Source organism: Bos indicus, chromosome 17, assembly GCF_029378745.1.
Source record: "Bos indicus isolate NIAB-ARS_2022 breed Sahiwal x Tharparkar chromosome 17, NIAB-ARS_B.indTharparkar_mat_pri_1.0, whole genome shotgun sequence".
Taxonomy (NCBI): domain Eukaryota; kingdom Metazoa; phylum Chordata; class Mammalia; order Artiodactyla; family Bovidae; genus Bos; species Bos indicus.
The window spans coordinates 17,689,972-17,711,855 of NC_091776.1; the positions used below are offsets into that span (position 1 = coordinate 17,689,972).

Sequence of the window (21,884 nt, forward strand, 5' to 3'; positions counted from 1 at the left end):
CTTTATATCATCCATGAAGTGAAATAAATTTACATGATGTGGTACCTTCCTCTGCTTCCTTTGTGGCTTAGCTGGTAAAGAAACCGCCTGCAGTTTAGGAAACCTGGGTTTGATCCCTGGGTTGGGAGGATCCCCTGGAGAAGGGAAAGGCTACCCACTCCAGTATTCTGGCCTGGAGAATTCCATGGACTGTACAGTCCATGGGGTCGCAAACAGTCAGACATGACTGAGAGACTTTCACTTTCTACTGACTCCGAGCGACTTCAAAAGAGTCCCCTTAGCTCCCTCCCTTGTTTATTTTTGGGCACAGATGAAGTAGATGAATACACACACACACACACACACACACACACACACACACACACACACACATAAAGCTGAGAGCATGTAGTTGAATTCATGTTAAAGGCACATTTCGGCCAACTCTGGTTTGTATACCTCCTGGTGTTGTTGGCATTATTAAGTTGGTTAACACAGGGAAAACTCCTGCCTGAAATCTGACCATGGCCCTGGGTCTACAATAAATGTGAGTCCTTCCCCTTGCTGACAGGCAGCTGATGCTCTGAGAAGCTGCCTCTCCTTCACCCCATGCACTTCTCCAAGCCAATTTATAGATCCCCTCAAACGCCTGTTCATCTCTGGTTTGGGAAAGTGACTTAAACTTTCTGTGCCTTGGTTTCTTCACCAGTGAGGTGGAGGCTAATAATAGAATCTAGAATAGAGGAACTTTATCCTGAACGTTGACCATGAAAATTAAATCCTAGGTGATTGCTGATTACCAGTAAATGTTTACAGCAAAGAAAGCACAGTTTTTCAGTTCTTCAATTCTTTGTTAAATAGTTATTTATGAAGTTAACAGTTTGGCTGCTGACATTTACAAATGTCTTCCCCAAATTTCAGAGATCTTCGACATCTTACATGGAAGCCCAACCTTGTTCAAGGCAGATGCCTTATTATTTCAAATTACTTAGCACTGGGAATGGAGATATATGTGAAACAGAATGAAGGGCTTTAAAAAAAATCTGTCTGCCTTGGACTTTAGATAACCTTTTTCCTAATAACCATAAAACTATTATATACCTATTAAAATACATGAATAAGAAAATAAACCCCATTAATTCATATTCCTCTCAAAATTTATGACATGGTTGAGAGCTAAGTTAACTCCTTCTTATAAAAAGTGGAAGTCATGTAAATAGGCTCTTGCTACTGCTGCTAAGTCGCTTCAGTCATGTCGAACTCTGTGCTACCCAATAGACAGCAGCCCACCAGGCTCCTCTGTCCACGGGATTCTCTAGGCAAAAATACTGGAGTGGATTGCCATTTCCTTTTCCCAGGCTCTTGCGAGGAATATTTAAATACTTGCGGAAACAAACCTTTGAAACACCCCTTGTCCATGGGGATGTCACCTACATATAGTTGGTTTACTAGGTAGAAGGAGCTCATCTAAATAGCTCCAAGAGTCCAGGAAGTGTTAGACTAGACAGAGCACATGCTTCAGAAGTTATGTGCGTGAGTGCTAAGTCACTTCAGTCGTGCCAACTCTTTGTGACCCCATGGACTGTAGCCCATCAGGCTCTTCTGTCCATGGGTTTCTCCAGGCAAGAATACTGGAGTGGGTTGCCATGCCCTCCTCCAAGGGATCTTACTGATCCAGGGATCAAACATGTGTCTTTTATGTCTCCTGCATTGGCAGGCTGGTTCCCTACTACTTGCGCCACTTGGGAAGCCCTGCTTAAGAAGTTATGAAACTCTAAATCTTTAAAGGTATTACATAATTAAGATATTCAGTTAAATATGACTGACCTTTCCCCTAATAAGGAGGTTTCATTATACAGAGATGGACATTAACATGACATACTCCAAGTACAAATGCTGAAAAAGGCAAGTCAAATTCAGCATTCTGGGATTTTCACCTTTGTATTGCTGCTCCCTACTGCTTCAAGGTCAGAATTCAACATATCCAGTTAAAGTTAGAGGAGGATTTTGAGGGTCTTCCCTGGTGGCTCAGTCGGTAAAGAATCCACCGGCAATGCAGGAGATCCCAATTCAATCCCTGGGTCAGGAAGATCCCCTGGAGAAGGAAATGGCAACCCACTGCAGTATTCTTGCCTGAGAAACCCCATGAACAGAGGAGCCTGGCGGGCTACAGCCCATGGGGTCACAAAGAATCGGACACGACTGAGAGACTAAACCATCTGCAAGGATTTTGATCCCTGGGTACCGGTGATTCTGACAAAGCAGATAGTAAGAGGAGGGTCTTTGTCACAAACGACCTGCCCAGGCAATTGTGAACATAAATAGATTTACAACTGCCTTCGATTTGTACTCTCTCCTACACAGAGCTTTCTAGACTGTGTTTCAGTCTGTGGAACATAACAGGATCTTGGCAACACTAGGTTAAACAAAGTTAAACATGCTTTGTGGCAAGATTTCTTGTGGCCTTCACCATGGTGATGAATTTTCTAGACAGAGATGCAGTACAGATCATCTCCTAAGCTTACTTGACTCAGGAGACTTTCTGTTGAAACATAGGACTGGGTTCTTCAAAACACGCTCTAGAAAACAGTATAATAATACATGCATTGCATCACCAAAGTAAAATGTATAAATCAGTTTGAATCCTTCCAATGGCAGCCTGATGCCAAGGATATAGTCTAGACTGCTGGATGGCCTTGCACGACCTGGCTCGTGCTTTTCCGTCAACTTCCGCCTCTTTTCTCATCATGCCCTCTCATGTCCATGCTCCTGTGAGAGGGAACGACTGTGGATTTGCTGGAACAATGGGCCTCAGAGCCTGGCTCCACTTTCTCCTGGTTCCCCACTTCGTACCCCCAAAACACACCCCCCTACCACCTGCCTGCCAGCCTTAGCTCGGCTCACTTCTGCCCAGTTATGAGAGTGAGTTCTGGAGAAGCCTGCTTAGACTCCCAAGCATGCACTTGAGGCCTCTTTTGTGCATTCTCACACTCACTTCATGCTAGTCCCATCCCTGCATCCACTGTCCTGAGTCTAGGGGCCTAGATCTGATAGATAGAGTGCCTGATGAACTATGGAATGAGGTTCGTGACAGGGGACAGGGATCAAGACCATCCCCATGGAAAAGAAATGCAAAAAAGCAAAATGGCTGTCTGGGGAGGCTTACAAATAGCTGTGAAAAGAAGAGAAGTGAAAAGCAAAGGAGAAAAGGAAAGATATAAACATCTGAATGCAGAGTTCCAAAGAATAGCAAGAAGAGATAAGAAAGCCTTCTTCAGCGATCAATGCAAAGAAATAGAGGAAAACAACAGAATGGGAAAGACTAGGGATCTCTTCAAGAAAATCAGAGATATCAAAGGAACATTTCATGCAAAGATGGGCTCAATAAAGGACAGAAATGGAATGGACCTAACAGAAGCAGAAGATATTAAGAAGAGATGGCAAGAATACACAGAAGAACTGTACAAAAAAGATCTTCACAACCCTGATAATCACGATGGTGTGATCACTGACCTACAGCCAGACATACTGGAATGTGAAGTCAAGTGGGCCTTAGAAAGCATCACTACGAACAAAGCTAGTGGAGGTGATGGAATTCCAGTTGAGCTATTCCAAATCCTGAAAGATGATGCTGTGAAAGTGCTGCACTCAATCTGCCAGCAAATTTGGAAAACTCAGCAGTGGCCACAGGACTGGAAAAGGTCAGTTTTCATTCCAATCCCAAAGAAAGGCAATGCCAAAGAATGCTCAAACTACCGCACAATTGCACTCATCTCACACACTAGTAAAGTAATGCTCAAAATTCTCCAAGCCAGGCTTCAGCAATATGTGAACCATGAACTTCTTGATGTTCAAACTGGTTTAGCAAAAGGCAGAGGAACCAGAGATCAAATTGCCAACATCCGCTGGATCATGGGAAAAGCAAGAGAGTTCCAGAAAAACATCTATTTCTGCTTTATTGACTATGCCAAAGCCTTTGACTGTGTGGATCATAATAAACTGTGGAAAATTCTGAAAGAGATGGGAATACCAGACCACCTGATCTGGCTCTTGAGAAATTTGTATGCAGGTCAGGAAGCAACGGTTAGAACTGGACATGGAACAACAGACTGGTTCCAAATAGGAAAAGGAGTTCGTCAAGGCTGTATATTGTCACCCTGTTTATTTAACTTCTATGCAGAGTACACCATGAGAAATGCTGGGCTGGAAGAAGCACAAGCTGGAATCAAGATTGCCAGGAGAAATATCAATAACCTCAGATATGCAGATGACAACACCCTTATGGCAGAAAGTGAAGAGGAACTCAAAAGCCTCTTGATGAAAGTGAAAGTGGAGAGTGAAAAAGTTGGCTTAAAGCTCAGCATTCAGAAAACGAAGATCATGGCATCTGGTCCCATCACTTCATGGCAAATAGAGTGGGAAACAGTGAAAACAGTGTCAGACTTTATTTTTGGGGGCTCCAAAATCACTACAGATGGTGACTGCAGCCATGAAATTAAAAGACGCTTACTCCTTGGAAGGAAAGTTATGACCAACCTAGATAGCATATTCAAAAGCAGAGGCATTACTTTGCCAACAAAGGTCTGTCTAGTCAAGGCTATGGTTTTTCCTGTGGTCACGTATGGATGTGAGAGTTGGACTGTGAAGAAGGCTGAGCGCCAAAGAATTGATGCTTTTGAACTGTGGTGTTGGAGAAGACTCTTGAGAGTCCCTTGGACTGCAAGGAGATCCAACCAGTCCATTCTGAAGGAGATCAGCCCTGGGATTTCTTTGGAAGGAATGATGCTAAAGCTGAAACTCCAGTACTTTGGCCACCTCACGCGAAGAGTTGACTCATTGGAAAAGACTCTGATGCTGGGAGGGATTGGGGGCAGGAGGAGAAGGGGACGACAGAGGATGAGCTGGCTGGATGGCATCACTGACTCGATGGACGTGAGTCTGAGTGAACTCTGGGAGTTGGTGATGGACAGGGAGGCCTGGCGTGCTGCGATTCATGGGGTTGCAAAGAGTCAGACACAACTGAGTGACTGATCTGATCTGATCTGATCTATTATCTGGCTGCACTGGGTTAGTTCTGGTATGTGGGACATTCCATTTTTGTTGTGGCACGTGGCATCTTTGGGGCTTCCCAGGTGGCGCTAGTGATAAAGAACGTGCCTGCCAATGCAGGAGACATAAGAGATGTGAGTTCGACCACTGGGTTGGGAAGATTCCCTGGAGAAGGGAATGGCAACCCACTCCAGTATTCTTGCCTGGAGAATATCATGTAGCCTGGAGGATACAGTCCGAGGGATCGCAGAGAGCAGGACACGACTGAAGGGACTGAGCACTCACATGGGGTCTTCAGCTGGATCACTCGTAGTTGTGGCAAGTGAGAACCAGCTCCCTGACCAGGGATTGAACCCCAGCCCTCTGCCGTGAGTGTTGGCCATTGAACTACTCACCAGGGAAGTTCCTAGTTGCCCATCACTGAAGTTGGACTGTGTTCTTTTATTTCTCTTTACTGAGGTATAGTTGATTTACAATATTGTGTAAGTTTCAAGTGTATAGCAAAGTGGTTCGGTTATATGTGTGTGTGTCTGTATTTTGTTTTATTCTTTTCACCATCGTTTATTACAAGGTATTGAATATAGGTCTTGTGCAATACAGTAGGTTCCTGTTGCTCATTTGTTTTATATATGGTCGTGTGTATCTGTTAATCTCATACTCCCAGTTTTCCCCTTTCCCCTCCTGCCTCTTTGGTAACCATGTTTGTTTTCTACCATAAGTTTGTTTTCTGTTCTTGAGTCTATTTCTGTTTTGTAAATAAGTTCATTTGTGTACTATTTTTTAAGTTCCACATATACGTGGTATCATATGATATTTGTCTTTGTCTGATTTACTTTCCTTACTACACTGACCTCCAGGACCTTAGGGACTGTGTTCTATACACTGTCCATGCTGTATTCCCAGGGCCTACTACTCCGGTGACTGACACACGGCAGGCCATAATTTGTAGAATTACTGAAGTGATAGTTCTTGTGAGATGGTTGAGGGCAACCCCGTGTGGTTAGTACTTTGGGACTGCCTGGGCCCACTCTGTGGACACATAAAAAGGTTGACTTTCCTATAGGTAGGCAGTGGAGTATCCCTGCTTTACCCTGGTCACCAAGTATTCTCTTGGGGACAATTATGAAGCTATTGATCTATGATAAATTATGACCTATTGATCTACATTAATAGGGATGCAGAAGTGGCACATATACTGGAGTTTCTACACAAAGCCCTCTTTCTTGACTCTGAGACACTGAACCCTATCAGATGGATGTGGGAGCATGATGCAGAGATGACCTAAAGAAAAGGGAATCTGGTTCAACACCTTAGAGCCAGTTTTGGCTCAGTGCCATAGCCTCAGGACAGCCTGGCACAGGTCCTTCTTCATCGAGCCCTTCTTCTCTTTGGCATCCTGGGAAATAGCACCAACATATCGGGATACACCATGTAATTTCTTTCTCGTCACTGCTATAACGTCTCAGATTTCTTTGCCATTCTAGAGCAACAGCACTGATGATGTGTCCATAGCTCCCATCCAGAAGTTTGGCTTTGTAGCAGGCTTCAGTTCAGTTCAGTGCTCAGTTGTGTCCGACTCTTTGCAACCCCATGAATCGCAGCACGCCAGGCCTCCCTGTCCATCATCAACTCCCAGAGTTCACTCAGACTCACGTCCATGGAGTCAGTGATGCCATCCAGCCATCTCATCCTCTGTCATTCCCTTCTCCTCCTGCCCCCAATCTCTCCCAGCATCAGAGACTTTTCCAATGAGTCAACTCTTCGCATGAGGTGACCAAAATACTGGAGTTTCAGCTTTAGCATCATTCCTTCCAAAGAAATCCCAGGGCTGATCTCCTTCAGAATGGACTGGTTGGATCTCCTTGCAGTCCAAGGGACTCTCAAGAGTCTTCTCCAACACCACAGTTCAAAAGCATCAATTCTTTGGCGCTCAGCCTTCTTCACAGTCCAACTCTCACATCCATACATGACCACAGGAAAAACCATAGCCTTGACTAGACAGACCTTTGTTGGCAAAGTAATGCCTCTGCTTTTGAATATGCTATCTAGGTTGGTCATAACTTTCCTTCCAAGGAGTAAGCGTCTTTTAATTTCATGGCTGCAGTCACCATCTGTAGTGATTTTGGAGCCCCCAAAAATAAAGTCTGACACTGTTTCCACTTTTCCCCATCTATTTGCCATGAAGTGATGGGACCGGATGCCATGATCTTCATTTATTGAATGTTGAGCTTTAAGCCAACTTTTTCACTCTCCACTTTCACTTTCATTAAGAGGCTTTTTAGTTCCTCTTCACTTTCTGCCATAAGGGTGTTGTCATCTGCATATCTGAGGTTATTGATATTTCTCCTGGCAATCTTGATTCCAGCTTGTGCTTCTTCCAGCCCAGCATTTCTCATGGTGTACTCTGCATAGAAGTTAAATAAGCAGCCTTGACGAACTCCTTTTCCTATTTGGAACCAGTCTGTTGTTCCATGTCCAGTTCTAACCGTTGCTTCCTGACCTGCATACAAATTTCTCAAGAGGCAGATCAGGTGGTCTGATATTCCCATGTCTTTCAGAAGTTTCCACAGTTTATTATGATCCACACAGTCAAAGGCTTTGGCATAGTCAATAAAGCAGAAATAGATGTTTTTCTGGAACTCTCTTGCTTTTCCCATGATCCAGCGGATGTTGGCAATTTGATCTCTCGTTCCTCTGCCTTTTCTAAAACCAGCTTGAACATCTGGAAGTTTGCGGTTCACGTATTGCTGAAGCCTGGCTTGGAGAATTTTGAGCATTACTTTACTAGCATGTGAGATGAGTGCAATTGTGCAGTAGTTTGAGCATTCTTTGGCATTGCTTTCTTTTTTTTTAAATTTTTTAATTATTTTTTTATTTTTTACTTTACAATATTGTATTGGTTTTCTTTGGGATTGGAATGAAAACTGACCTTTTCCAGCCCTGTGGCCACTGCTGAGTTTTCCAAATTTGCTGGCAGATTGAGTGCAGGACTTTCACAGCATCATCTTTCAGGATTTGAAAGAGCTCAACTGGAATTCCATCACCTCCACTAGCTTTGTTCGTAGTGATGCTTTCTAAGGCCCACTTGACTTCACATTCCAGGATGTCTGGCTCTAGGTCAGTGATCACACCATCGTGATTATCTTGGTTGTGAAGATCTTTTTTTTATGTAGCAGGCTTACATAATAGATAAATCTGGTCACACCATCAGAGTGTGCGGTAGTCCTTTAGGAAGGGACTAAAATCACTTCCCCAGAACTTGGACTTCTCTATGACTTCTGAGCAGATCTTCAGGATGGTGACCAGAAAAGCTGGCAGTCTGGTAGGAAGATATCATGCAAACCTCGGGGTGGCCGGTAAAGAAGGCTTTGCTTCTTCTAAAGTCACTGGAGTAGAGGGACACCTGTAATTCAGGGTATGCCTAGGTTGTTGAAGACTCACATCTTGTTCACTTCCTGCTTCTTTCTCCTAATCGTCCCGCAGTGAGGATGGGGTTTCTGACCTCACATGTGCCACAGCAGAGGACTTACTGCACACGTCAGTTTCCTTAAAGGCTCTCCCCACATTGGCCATCACACAGTTTCACAGTCCTTCTTTCCCCACACATTGGTCTTAGAGCTTCTGGCAGCCACTCCCACTATCTTGATGAGAAGAAAGATGGGTGCAGTATGTGTATGTGTGTGTGTGTGTACATATACTCGCGAACAGCCAGCCAGCCATTTTTTTGTGTTGTAGTCCACTCATGCACTAAACCCAGGCAACAGACTATACTGTGGTTGTGCAAGAGTAGCTCTCCCGGACTTGGAGGGCCTCTGGGATAAAGCCACAAAGCGCTCCTCCTCCACCAGCTGATGCCCCAAAGGGAAGGATGCAAATTCTTGTGTATTTTTTGGGTTCCTTTCATCACAGGACACATGAACAACTTGATGGGAATGCATCTTGCTGCTGTTGTTGGGATTTTTTTTTTTTTTTCAGAATGACAAACTCTCAATGAAAAGTTAAATTCCGAGGCATAGGAAAAAAAGCTAGAATTAGAATCCAAGTCTCCAGACAGAAGCCTCAATGCTCAAGACTCTCAAACTCACTGCCTCTGTTAATCAAATTGTAGTCTTGTATGGGTGGGGTAGGAGGAGGGGTAAGAATGAGACACCCGTGCAGAGAGCACAGAGTGAATGAATGCGGAGTCATAGCTTCCTCTCCCCAATGAAGCCATATGTTTCCTGAATTAATAGAGATACTATTTACTGCACATGTAAAATAGACAAAGGCCACTTTGTGATGTCATTTTCTTACAATTTCTTACAATTTTTTCTATGTTTTTAGAATCAGGACTGACTTTTTTGCTACAGAACTTAAGTTTAATTTCCTAACAGATGTGAAGGAGGGGCAGTTAGTTATGATACAGAAGATTATATGTTAAATAACTAGCCCTCTGAAAAAGTATGGCAACTTCAGTGAAAGCTACTCTTTTACATTGGTTTCCCTACTTAGAGGGAACCTCACAACATGCTAATCAGTATCTTGCTGCCCATTTTACTGTATAATCCAAAGGATGGTAAAGATAAAGTTCACCATATAGATCTGATTAATTGAAGAAAAATATCGGTTCTTATTGCTGACATTATGAGGTTAGAAATAGCATCCTATGCTAATCTGCAATGCCAAGAAATGAAGATGGTTTAAATCAGATCTCATGATTAATGCATGAGATCCAAAGTTCTTTTATTCCTGGCTATTTTAGAAAACTGGGGTGTATTTTTACCCAAAAAACTAATTCCATAAGATTTATTGAGATAATACAAAATGCCTTATTACAAACAGCTCACAATCAAGATCTTGTCCTACTGATGATCACAGAAACTGTTCCTCAATTTTAATTGTTTCAAAATTATGTATATACGCAACGGGTTAAGTCCGGGTTACTTTCTGTGGGTGCTATTCCATTTTAATTGTACTTTTTTGTAAGTTCATTTGAACAGAAAGAAATATATCTAGCAATAAAGTGTGCCTGTTATTTTTGCTTGTTTTTGTTTTATGACAAACTGTGAAATGCTGTGTTTTTCCTATAGTTTTAGTCCATGAAATCTGCAATCTTTCCACTTCATTTAGGAAGGACCCTTAATTACTGCTGTCATTAGCACCTAGTGTTCAAAACAGTCTGTTAAAATGTACTGTTAGTCTCACCTCTAAGTCCCTGCTTGCTTTATTTCAATTTTTTTCCAAGGGTAAGTAAAACAATAATTGCCCTAATAACAACAATCATGCACAGCGAATCAAATAACATTCCAAGTTTTTTGTTGCCTATTTCTTTTTCTTCAGAATTCCGCTTTTCTGTGTTAAGATTGGCCTAGAGTTTGAAAAAGTGTCCATAAGTAGGGTTACTACTACCAAGGACTTATTACTGGGGTTTTAAAAACAAGCCAGTATTTGCTTTTCTTTCCATATGGATAAGGATGACAGACAACTGCTGCGAAGCTTTAATGTTTCTGCCTGGTCATGCACAGTTCTGCAAAATATGCATAAATGTATATCAACAACTTGGGATCGCTTGATACCTCGCTCAGAATAAGGAAATCCAGCCAGGCGCGTCCACGCGGCCGTCCGCGCGTGCACACACGCACACATACACCCAGGCGCGCGCACGCGCGCGCACCACACACAGAAACACACACACACACACGCACAGGTCAAAAGTTGATTAATTCCCGAGATCCCCCAGAATCTTTTTCTCTTTTCTGCCAGCGCCGACTTCCCAGGCCGGGTGGCAGTGAAGTTAGGGGCGTGCGAGGGGCGGGGAGGAAGAGCAGAGGGAGGCGGGAGCTGGGTGCCGGGCGCCGGTGCGCGCCGCGCCCGCTCCTGCCGGGTGAGAGTCCGGGCCGGGTTTTGCGCCGTGTCCCCGGGCTTGTCTCACGGCCTCCAGCCGCCGCCGCTGCCGTGTTTACTGAGCTCGCGCGTCCTGATATCACTCCGCTGGCATGGAGGAGGAGGAGGAGGTGGAGGAGCGAGAGGAGGAGGAGGCGGCGGCGGCGAGCAGTTGATCATTGTGATGGTGGCAGGAGCAGCGGCGGCAGCGGCAGCCCAGCCGAGCGTTAGGGGCTGCTCTCCGCGCGGCGTTTTGCAAAGGACTTCACCGATCTACTTTTGCAGTCGCCTCGGACTGTCCATGTGTTTACTTCCCCCAGCCCGAGGATTCGATATCTAGGTTCCTGTGAAATGCAACTGAGCAGCCAAAGTACTTTGAGAACACGGGGCGGCATAAACACCAAAACTTTTTTGTGGAAGGAAAATGCAATAAGCAAGCTTGCCGTTTTCCGATGCGGTGTGGAGTGAGTGTGTGTCGCGCGTGTCCGCACTGGAGGCATATGCTTGTGTGTGTACATGGGTTGTGTTTTTCGGTACGTAGGGAGAAAATGCTTGCCAACCACCGGAAATCTCTTGGAATTTATTAGAAAATAATGGATTATGAAAAGAAGGCAGGCGAAGAGCGGATCTTCCCTTGAGTTGCAACCCGATTTGCTGCTGGCTCAGTTTGTTGTGATTCTTTTTGTTGATAGGTGTCTGATGGTATTCTGATAACACCCCCCCTTTTTTCCCCTCGAGCTTTACAGTTTAAAAAAAGGAAACAAAAAAACCACCCCAAAATCTCCCCCCCCCCCTTTTTTTTTCGCCCGGTCGGGATCGCTGTTTCCATCCATGTGCTTGCGTCTCCCCCGCGTTCCACTTAAACTATTTTAATCCTTGGACCCAAGGAGGAGGCTGATAGGGGGTGGATAAAAAAAGTTCTTCCAAAATAGTGTGCCCGGGGAGCAGGATGGGGGATTTCGCAGCCCCCGCTGCTGCCGCGAATGGCAGTAGTATTTGCATCAACAGTAGCCTGAACAGCAGCCTCGGCGGGGCCGGGATCGGTGTGAATAATACTCCCAATAGTACTCCCGCTGCTCCGTGTAGCAATCACCCGGCTGCCGGCTGCGGCACCGGCGGCTCCGGGGGCCCAGGCGGCGGATCGGCGGCCGTCCCCAAGCACAGCACGGTGGTGGAGCGGCTCCGCCAGCGCATCGAGGGCTGCCGGCGGCACCACGTCAACTGCGAGAACAGGTACCAGCAGGCTCAGGTGGAGCAGCTGGAGCTGGAGCGCCGGGACACCGTGAACCTCTACCAGCGGACCTTGGAACAGAGGGCCAAGAAATCGGGCGCCGGCACCGGCAAGCAACAGCACCAGAGCAAACCCCAGCAAGATGCGGAGGCTGCCTCGGCGGAGCAGAGGAACCACACGCTGATCATGGTGAGGGCGCGCTGGCAGCGGGCACTGGGCGCGCGCATGAAGGGGGGGGGGGGCGCGTGGAGCTTCTTAACAAGGGGGCGCGGGGATCTGATTTGCACGGCGGGCGAGGTGGGCTGAAGCCGAAGGGTTAACGTCAACTTTTTTGAGGTAAAAGCTGCCGTCGCCGCTACCTGTTAATCTGTCAGGGTTGTCAGATTTGGGGAAGAGGGGGCGAGAGGGGGGGAAGCCAGTCACGACTGCAAGGGGCGGAGGGAGCCTAGAGGAGCGTCGGAGTAAGGCACTGGAAAAGTTTTACCCCCCTCTCCCTTTCTTAGATACCGATGTGAAAGAGTGTACCGAGTTGAAACCTCGCTCCTCCTCCTCACCGCTCCCTACCCCATCCCTCACCTCGCCTCCTGGGCTCCCCAGACCCGTCCCCCTTCGCCCACCCCGCTCAGCACATCCGCTGGGTGTAGGGAGGAATTGATGCTGTCGCAGATTCTGGGCGGGCACCAGGCTCTCGAACCCCGTGGGGAGGAGGAGGGACGGAGATGCTCTCGCCTCCTCTCCCCGGCTCACCCACTTTGGGCTGAGAAAGTCTAAGAGTTTTGTGAATGAACTTTGAAGTGGGTGAGAAACAAGCGAGGGTGGACGCGCGCCCGCGCGCGCGTCGGTGAGGGCGCGCGCGGATGCGGGGCGCGGGTGCGCTCCCTCGCGGTTCGAGACCCCCAGCTGGCCCGGCAGGTGGAGCAGCCCCGAGGGTCGAGGCAGGAGCGGCTCGCCGGGGCGGGAGGGGAGAGAGACTCCCTGGGCTTGCGCCGAGAGTCCCCGCCACGCAACTTCGCAGGGGATTCTCTCCCTTCCTCCTTTTAAACTTGCTTGCACAGAGCTTTCTCCGCTTCTGTCTCCCGCCCCGTTCCCCACCAACTTTCCGGGCCTGTCTGATAAGCCTGGAGGAGTGGAAGGTAGTGGGGAGGTGAAAGAGGCTTAAATGGCTGGGTGGGTGGGTTCGAGGTAGGAGGAGCAGCCAATGGCTTAACTTCTCGGGAGGAAGGGGCAGTTCCCACCCCCTAACCCTGAGGGTAGAATCCTTTCTCCTATCTCCACTCTCCGGTTCTTTGGCTTTCCTTTCGGGGTTGGGGCGGGGGGGTTGGGAGCCGGAAGTTTGGGAAAGGTGTCTGCAGCCCCCTCCCCCGCCGCGCCGCCCAGGTTTGGGTTGCGCGCGTGTGCGGGGTGGGGCGGGCGGTGGGAACCCAGGAGCGCAGCGGGGCCGTGCGCCTTCGCCCGTTTACCCCGCAGACCGCACCTCGATCGGCGGTGCGGGAGGCCCTGTCGGTGTGCGGCGTATCAATAGCGCACGTCCCCGGTCTGAGGGTCGTAGGCGCCCGGGGTGGTGCGGGTGCTGGCGCGGGCTTTCACCGGGCGTTCCGTGACAAAGAGCCGGCTGGGGGGAGGGGAAGAGGAGAGGCCACTGCGCTCACTCCCCACCTCCCCCCACCCCGCACGTGAAGAGGAACAATTTGTTTATCTTGGGCTTCAAGAATCCTTCCCTCCTCCGGGTTCTGCGAGGCCGCCCAGCCCCTCCTCCCTCCCCTCCCTCCTCGGCGCGATCCTGCCCAGTCCCGCCGGCAGCACCTTCCCTCCTCCTTTTCCTTCGCCTCCCCGCCCCCCCCTTCTTTTCCTCCTCCCACCTTCCTCGAGCCCGCCTTCCCCCTCCCTTCTGGAACGCGGCCGTGGGGGAGGGAGCGGGAGGCGCTTTGTCCGCTTCGCCGCCGGGCTCGGCTCGGGAGGCCGCCCGGCTGGGAGGGGCGCTGCGCCTGGCGGCCCTGCCCCTCCCCTGGGGACCCGCGCTCCCCCCGCGCCCGTGCGCGAAGAGGCGGACACGGTGGGGAGGAAGAACGACGGTCACAGAGTCAAGGAGGGAGGTTCTCGCTTTACAAACAGGAAGCCGAAAACCACTGACACCCTAGCTTTTCTGATTGTACCCGGAGGCGGGGCGGACCTGCATCTCGACTGTATCTCGCGTGCCCTGGTGGTACCCATTTCTCTCCGGGTCCGCGCCGTCTGTCACTCCCCGCCCCCTTTAGGCCCTTCCACGGACGAGGAGACTCACTTTTGTACCTAAGACTCAAGTAGCATTTGAAAGGCACTGGGAATGTCACCCTTGCCTGCTACACCCTCTTTTCCTGGTTTTTTTTTTTTTTTGTAAGCTCCACGCGCTCTGATTGCGTAGGAATGGGCTTCTTTTGGGAGGTTCCAAAATCTTAGTCCCACCGCCTCACTGCCGACCTTTCGGGATTGGAGGACTACCGCGCCAGCTGGGCAACGCGGGAACAAAAGCCGGTGCCCGGTCGCTTTTGATCGCAGGCGAGAGCAGTAGAGTTTGCAGCCAGAAAGTTTTAGCGTTTGGGTTGTGTTCCCTCGTGGGGCCATATGGGCCCTGGGAGGGGTAGAGAGGAGGGGGACTCCTGGTGCGCGCGCCTGGGTTACGATACACCCGCAGGTGGGAGACAGTACAGGGTCCTGATGTTATCTGGAAGGACGCAGCAAGCCCAAACCAGAGCTTGCTTTTGAAAATGAAAAGATAGAGCTTACTTGAATAGACGAGTCGTAAGCTGTACATTTCATGGCGAATCCCAGTTCAGCAAGTTAACAACTAAACTTGAAAAATGATTGCCTGAAAATAACATTTTTCTGTCAGTTTTATGACAATAATTTAGCTTATTGATGAGACTGATGTACAGGAGTATATTTTAGCTTCAAGTGTATTTCATACGTGCATCTCCCATTGATACGTGGCACAAGTTTGTGTGATGAGTGTAATGAAAATCAACAGCCTCCAATCTTAAGCCGAGTTGCATGTAAATTCTATGTACCATATAAAATAAAGGGGAACAAATTAACATCCTCCTCTACAAGTTATTTTTGCTTTAAAGATAATTAGTTCAAAATTTTACATTGATCCCTGAAATGAAAGAGTATTTCAACTTGACCTGTTTAAGAGGTAAAAATCTTGAGAGAACAGGTTGCAAAGAAAATGTTGATCTTGAATTAGCAGCTGGATTTTAGTTGGGCTCTGGGAGAGGGGGCACAGAGCAATTATATTTTGTTCTTAGATTGAGCTATTTGGAAGGCCTTAAAGAAAAGCAACAGTCAACCAGAGTCAGATAATAATAATGGTGATGATAAAAATAAAGATGAATAGGATTTTTTTTTCTGTTTTATTGCTATTGTTTACCTTCTTAGGGCCAATAATGTCTAAAGTACTAAATATCGATTAGTTCTCTTTCTGCTTGATTTGGGTTCAGAAGGCAGTCTAATAATCAAGGCTTACCTCTTTTGATTTGTTTTCTTACCTTTCACATTTACAAGCATAGACATGAAAAACAAGCAAGCAATCCAGAAGCAGGGTGGGTGAGGAGACAGAAATCTTCCTTGGCTCCAGGCTCCTGGAAAGGGCTTAGGTTTTTGTATGGGTCCATAATAGCCTGGGCTTCCCAGGTGGCATAGTGGTAAAGAATCCACCTGCAAGAGAGGCAGGAGATGTGGGTTTGACCCCTGGGTTGGGAAGATCCCCTGGAGAAGGAAATGGCAACCCACTCCAGTGTTCTTGCTTGGGAAATGCCATGGACAGAGGAGCCTGGCGGTCTACAGTCCATGGGGTTGCAAACAGCAGGACGTGACTGAGTACACACATCATAGCCTGTTAGAGAGTAGATGGCCCAGGCCTGGGTTTGAAGCTGCATTCCCTCAGGTGAAAGATAGTTTCTAGACATGTAGTTAAATGACTTTCTCTACACACTATTTATTCAGAAGGGTCTCACCCCCATGCCCCCACCCCCAAGAGTTGCTGGTAAGAACAGTGCAGTTGAAAAGATGGGTTTTCCTGAAGTAGTTTTGCTTGTTGTAGCAGAATGAGACATTGTTCATTTTCTATACTTGAAACTGATCCCCTGGATAAAATTTTAAGATAAATTCCAGTTGACAAGTTCATTCTCATTCAGGCATACCAAATGCTGCATGAGGATGCAGCCTTCAGAATCTCAAATGGTGGTAGTTTACTTGACCTGGATATATTCTGTTTTCATGACCTTTCTACTTATCAGCACTATCATAACTTTAACAGTGTGCTTAATTTATACACAGCTTAGAGACTGCATAAATCTATGTGATTCCTGCTCTTAAGAGTTTATCACGTTGTTTATTTGATAATAAGCAGATTAAATGCTGAGTTTTAGAGAAAACTACAGTCTATCCAAAGTGTTTGCATTTCTAGTCTTTTCTTTGGAAAAGACCCTGATGCTGGGAAAGATTGAGGGCAGGGGGAGAATGGGACAACAGAGGATGATACGGTTGTATGGCATTGATAGACATGAGTTTGAGCAAGCTCTGGGAGTTGGTGATGGACAGAGAGGTCTGTAGTGCTGCAGCCCATGGGGTTGCAAAGAGTCGGACATGACTGAGCAACTGAACTGATCCAAAGTGTTCTTTCTCATCACCTCCTGGAAGAGATACAGGAAATATCAATATACTAGTCCAGGGCTAAACCTCTTTATAAATGAAGCTGGTTTGCCTTTGCTTATCCTGTTGAAGGTAAATTGTTGGCTTTGTAGTCAAGTGTTTTTGCAAGCCTGTTATGTCAAACCATTTCTGAATCTTTCTTATGAACCTTTCTCTGGCTTATCCTTCTACTGCTCTTCTGGGTGGTAGGATTTGACAGTATCTCTCGAAAAACTTGCCATAGCCCACACAGGGTGTGCCTTAAGTTTGTGAAAAACTTTTTGAAATTTCATTTCTCTTCACAAGTGTTTGTCTTTTAATTCTCAAGAAGCATTAAAAAAGAAGAAGGCCAAGAAGCACCAATACATACTTAATTGTGTTATGTATGTTCTTTAGTTGTGGTACATTTTATTTAGTAATGGGTAGCCAATGATCAGAAAAGTAAAAGCATAGTTAGCCATTTATCATAATCTAAAATGCTCTTCAGGCTGAGTTTCTTATCAGGGGAAGCTGAGTTTTCAGGGGGATAGCATGTTTGATGCTTTCTATCCTGCGTCGTTAGAATCTTTGGAGGTGTTCTGCCACCTGATACGAAGAAAATAAACAGTCCATGGATATGGTGTACTGACATTTCCGAAAGCAGGATGAGAAGTTTAGTGAAATGGAGCTGTACAGAGTTGTTTCCTACATATCTCTCTGAGACTGATAGCCAACTGTTGTGAAAAAGGTTTCCTGATTGGGTTTTCCCATTCGGTTGAGATATGAATGCAGGACTCTTTCTCTCTCTCTCATTAGTGCTGCTACCGGAGAAGGAATCCAGTATAATAAACCATTCTGTACACTACACAGTAATTTTTGAAGACATCTCTAGTACTTATGTTTTATTTAATGTCATGGAGTTTTACTTGTGATCAGTGTTCCTTGTGTGTTAATTAACACTTCTGTGCTACATTCCTGAGCTTAAGATGGCTAACTTCTGTCATCTCTTTCCACATTACCCATCATAGAGAACTGTGACATCAATCAGACATCAAAATCTTATAAAAAGGGACATATTTAAAACTCAGTCCCAAGGTTTTCATAATATTTGCGTTTTAATTCTCCCAAATAGCTTTGCATTTTCAGAGGCTGATTACTGAGTTTTCGGATCCAGCTGTTTGCTTTGTTTTTCTTTTCTGCGCCTGCTGCCAACCTTTTGGTCTTTTCACTGATCTTTCGCACTTTTACCAAAGGTTGGGAAGAAGCAAGAAGAAGACGATTTTAGTGCTTCCTCCTAAGTAATGAATTGGATAAGATATCAATTATTTTGGATTAATTATGGGTTTAGTTTAGTATACCATTTATTCTTCATTAGTGCAAATCATAGAGAATAGACTGAATTTTTAAATGTCATTCATACATTTTACGGTACTGGTACCCAGTTCATAGTGCTTCATAGAAGTGAAAATGCTAAATCACACTCTTGCATCCAAGACTTTGACAATGTAGTATTTTTTTGGTAGATTTTCAGTATTATTTAAGCTAGGTTTAAGGGAATAACAGGTCTTTGTTATTTAGTCACCATTAGCCTTGATGCTAGTGACTTCATAACAGTTTCAGGCTGTCATTCCCCGTTTGCATGACATTTTAAGTAAAATAATATGCTTATTTGCCTGTTGTTTCAAACTAATTTGACACTACAAAAAAAGTTGATTTACAGATGACCATGCTGGAGTTATTGGATCCCCCAAATTAAATTTTCATTAAAAAATACAAACACATTCTTTTCAGACAAACACATTCCAAAAATTCATTGATTCATGTTTGTGAGATGGAAACGGAACTTTTGGAAAATTGACTAATTAATTTTCCTAAACTTAGAAAAACAAAACACTTTTTTTTGTTGTTGTTTAGCAAAGCTTTCATTCCAATCCCAAAGAAAGGCAATGCCAAAGAATGCTCAAACTACCACACAATTGCACTCATCTCACACGCTAGTAAAGTAATGCTTAAAATTCTCCAAGCCAGGCTTCAGCAATATGTGAACCGTGAACTTCCTGATGTTCAAACTGGTTTTGCAAAAGGCAGAGGAACCAGAGATCAAATTGCCAACATCCGCTGGATCAAGGAAAAAGTAAGAGAGTTCCAGAAAAACATCTATTTCTGCTTTATTGACTATGCCAAAGCCTTTGACTGTGTGGATCATAATAAACTGTGGAAAATTCTGAAAGACATGGGAATACCAGACCACCTGATCTGCCTCTTGAGAAATTTGTATGCAGGTCAGGAAGCAACAGTTAGAACTGGCCATGGAACAACAGACTGGTTCCAAATAGGAAAAGGAGTTCGTCAAGACTGTATATTGTCACCCTGTTTATTTAACTTATATGCAGAGTACATCATGAGAAATGCTGGACTGGAAGAAACACAACTGGAATCAAGATTGCTGGGAGAAATATCAGTAACCTCAGATATGCAGATGACACCACCCTTATGGCAGAAAGTGAAGAGGAACTCAAAAGCCTCTTGATGAAAGTGAAAGTGGAGAGTGAAAAAGTTGGCTTAAAGCTCAACATTCAGAAAACGAAGATCATGGCATCCGACCCATCACTTCATGGCAAATAGATGGGGCAACAGTGGAAACAGTGTCAGACTTTATTTTGGGGGGCTCCAAAATCACTGCAGATGGTGACTGCAGCCATGAAATGAAAAGATGCTTACTCCTTGGAAGGAAAGTTATGACCAACCTAGATAGCATATTCAAAAGCAGAGACATTACTTTGCCAACAAAGGTCTGTCTAGTCAAGGCTATGGTTTTTCCTGTGGTCATGTATGAATGTGAGAGTTGGACTGTGAAGAAGGCTGAGCGCCGAAGAATTGATGCTTTCGAACTGTGGTGTTGGAGAAGACTCTTGAGAGTCCCTTGGACTGCAAGGAGATCCAACCAGTCCATTCTGAAGGAGATCAGCCCTGGGATTTCTTTGGAAGGAATGATGCTGAAGCTGAAACTCCAGTACTTTGGCCACCTCATGCGAAGAGTTGACTCATTGGAAAAGACTCTGATGCTGGGAGGGATTGGGGGCAGGAGGAGAAGGGGAAGACAGAGGATGAGCTGGCTGGATGGCATCACTGACTCGATGGATGTGAGTCTGAGTGAACTCTGGGAGTTGGTGATGGACAGGGAGGCCTGGTGTGCTGCGATTCATGGGGTCGCAAAGAGTCGGACACGACTGAGCGACTGATCTGATCTGAGCAAAGCTTAAAGAACTAAAGGAATAATACTGGATAAACTTACTCAGAAGATGGAGTTGAGGGCCTGCCATATAATGAATACTTAAAGATCATAGTGGTCCATCCCGTGGATCGGAGAAGATGCACAGTTTTGTTGTTTTTAAATATACCTGGCTATTCCATCTGTTAAACAGTTGAGGGACTTTTTAGCTATGGATAAGCAACTCCATTTGGGAAAGAAGCACAGTGTTCCTTTAGGGCCACCATACATATGTGCATAGAAAAAGCCATTACTACTATGGTTCAGGGTTTTTTTTAAGGGCAAGCTGTGCCTACTATTCTTGGGGGAATTTAATAAAAATCTCAAAAGACCTGCAGTACTTCCTCTGACATAAGGAAGGTGATTTCTTAAGAATACTTTAGACACCTCTCTTTAATTATTTGGACCTTCCATTAGTTAGAATGACTTTTATGCTGAAGTTGTTTAGTCACAAAGTAGTATCTGACTTTTTGCCACCCCATAGACAGCAGCCCACCAGGCTCCTCTGTCTCTGGGATTCTCCAGGCAAGAATACTGGAGTGGGTTGCCAATTCCGTCTCCAATGCACACAAGCATGCTAAGTCGCTTCAGTCGTGTTTGACTCTGTGCAACCCCATGGACAGCAGCCCACCAGGCTCCTCTGTCCACAGGATTCTCCAGGCAAGAATACTGGAGTGGGTTGCTGTTTCCTTCTCCCCTCTACTAACTATCTCCCAGATACTGTTCATGTCCATTGAGTCAGTGATGCTGTCTAAACATTTTATCCTCTGCTGCTGCTTTCTCCTTTTGCCTTCAATCTTTTCCAGCATCAGGGTCTTTTCCAATGAGTCGTCTCTTTGCATCAGATGCTGAAGTAGAATCTTTTAAAGTAAGAGTAACTAACACTCATCTTCCTTCAGCAGTGGCTTAACAACCATAGACAACTTGAATGAAATATTTAAACTAACAGCCTCCAGAATGTCTTAACTCCTTAAGTCCCCATTCTATTGGGTAGAATCTAGTTTTGTAATGTTTCATATTACGGACTCTCTGATCCTTAACACAGTCACTTGTGCTTGTGAAGACGTTAGAACCATTACCCTATCTCTCTAACAGTATCTCTCTCCACCTCCAGAAAACACAGGTCAGGACAGGGGCTTCTTTTCCTTCAAAAGAAAAGGCTGAAATGTTGAGTCTATTTGTGCAGATTCAACCTGGGTTGTAACTGTGACTCAAAAGGATTGCCCAGCTCTAAAGACAAGCTCTGCTAGTGCCCTTCCTTCTCACAGTGGTGGGTTATTTTTCCTTCTTTGATTGTTTGTTAGATGCTGGAAGTAACTCGATGATTGAGAGTGAATCTAAAGGGACTGGTTCCCAGTAAAAGACTGTAAGAAACTCTAGTGGTAAGAGAGAGAGGCAAGAGGTGGGTGAGGATTTTGGAGGCATCTCCTGAAATGGATGGCAAGAGAGGTTTTGCTCATTTGGGGTAAAGAGTATCCTGGTGCCTTGGGAGTTTATGGCAGTAACATATGATTTTAGTAGTCTATTCTGAACCTGCAGACATTGCTAAAACTCAAATATATATTTTTCCGAGCTAATGTTAAAATCATTTGTATCTGAAAAAAAAAAATTCCTGAAATATTTCCCTGCTTCTTTAAATGACTACCTCTGCCATTTAAGTGGGTTTACCACAGGATTCTTTGAAATCAGAGCGTCTCCTTTAGTGGAGATTTTGCCCCCAGCCTGAACATTTGGCAGTGTTGGGAGACATTTTCAGTTGTCACAGTTGGAGGGTGCTACTGGTGTCTAGTCGGTAGAAGCCAGAGACGCTGTTAAACCTCCTAAACACAACCGCAGCAAAGAATC

General features: G+C 45.7%; 1 protein-coding gene across 2 annotated transcripts in view; it reads left to right on the top strand.

Moving 5' to 3' along the window:
• The first annotated feature begins 11,012 nt into the window (after nucleotides 1–11,012).
• Nucleotides 11,013–21,884, top strand: part of MAML3 (mastermind like transcriptional coactivator 3) — a 459,409-nt gene continuing 448,537 nt past the window's right edge. The window contains exon 1 of one of the 2 annotated variants that reach the window (XM_070770140.1): nucleotides 11,013–12,310. In XM_070770140.1, the coding sequence (XP_070626241.1) occupies nucleotides 11,840–12,310 (471 nt within the window). In that variant the 5' untranslated portion in view covers nucleotides 11,013–11,839. The remainder of the gene's footprint in view (nucleotides 12,311–21,884) is intronic. The other variant, XM_019977768.2, reaches the window with a different exon arrangement.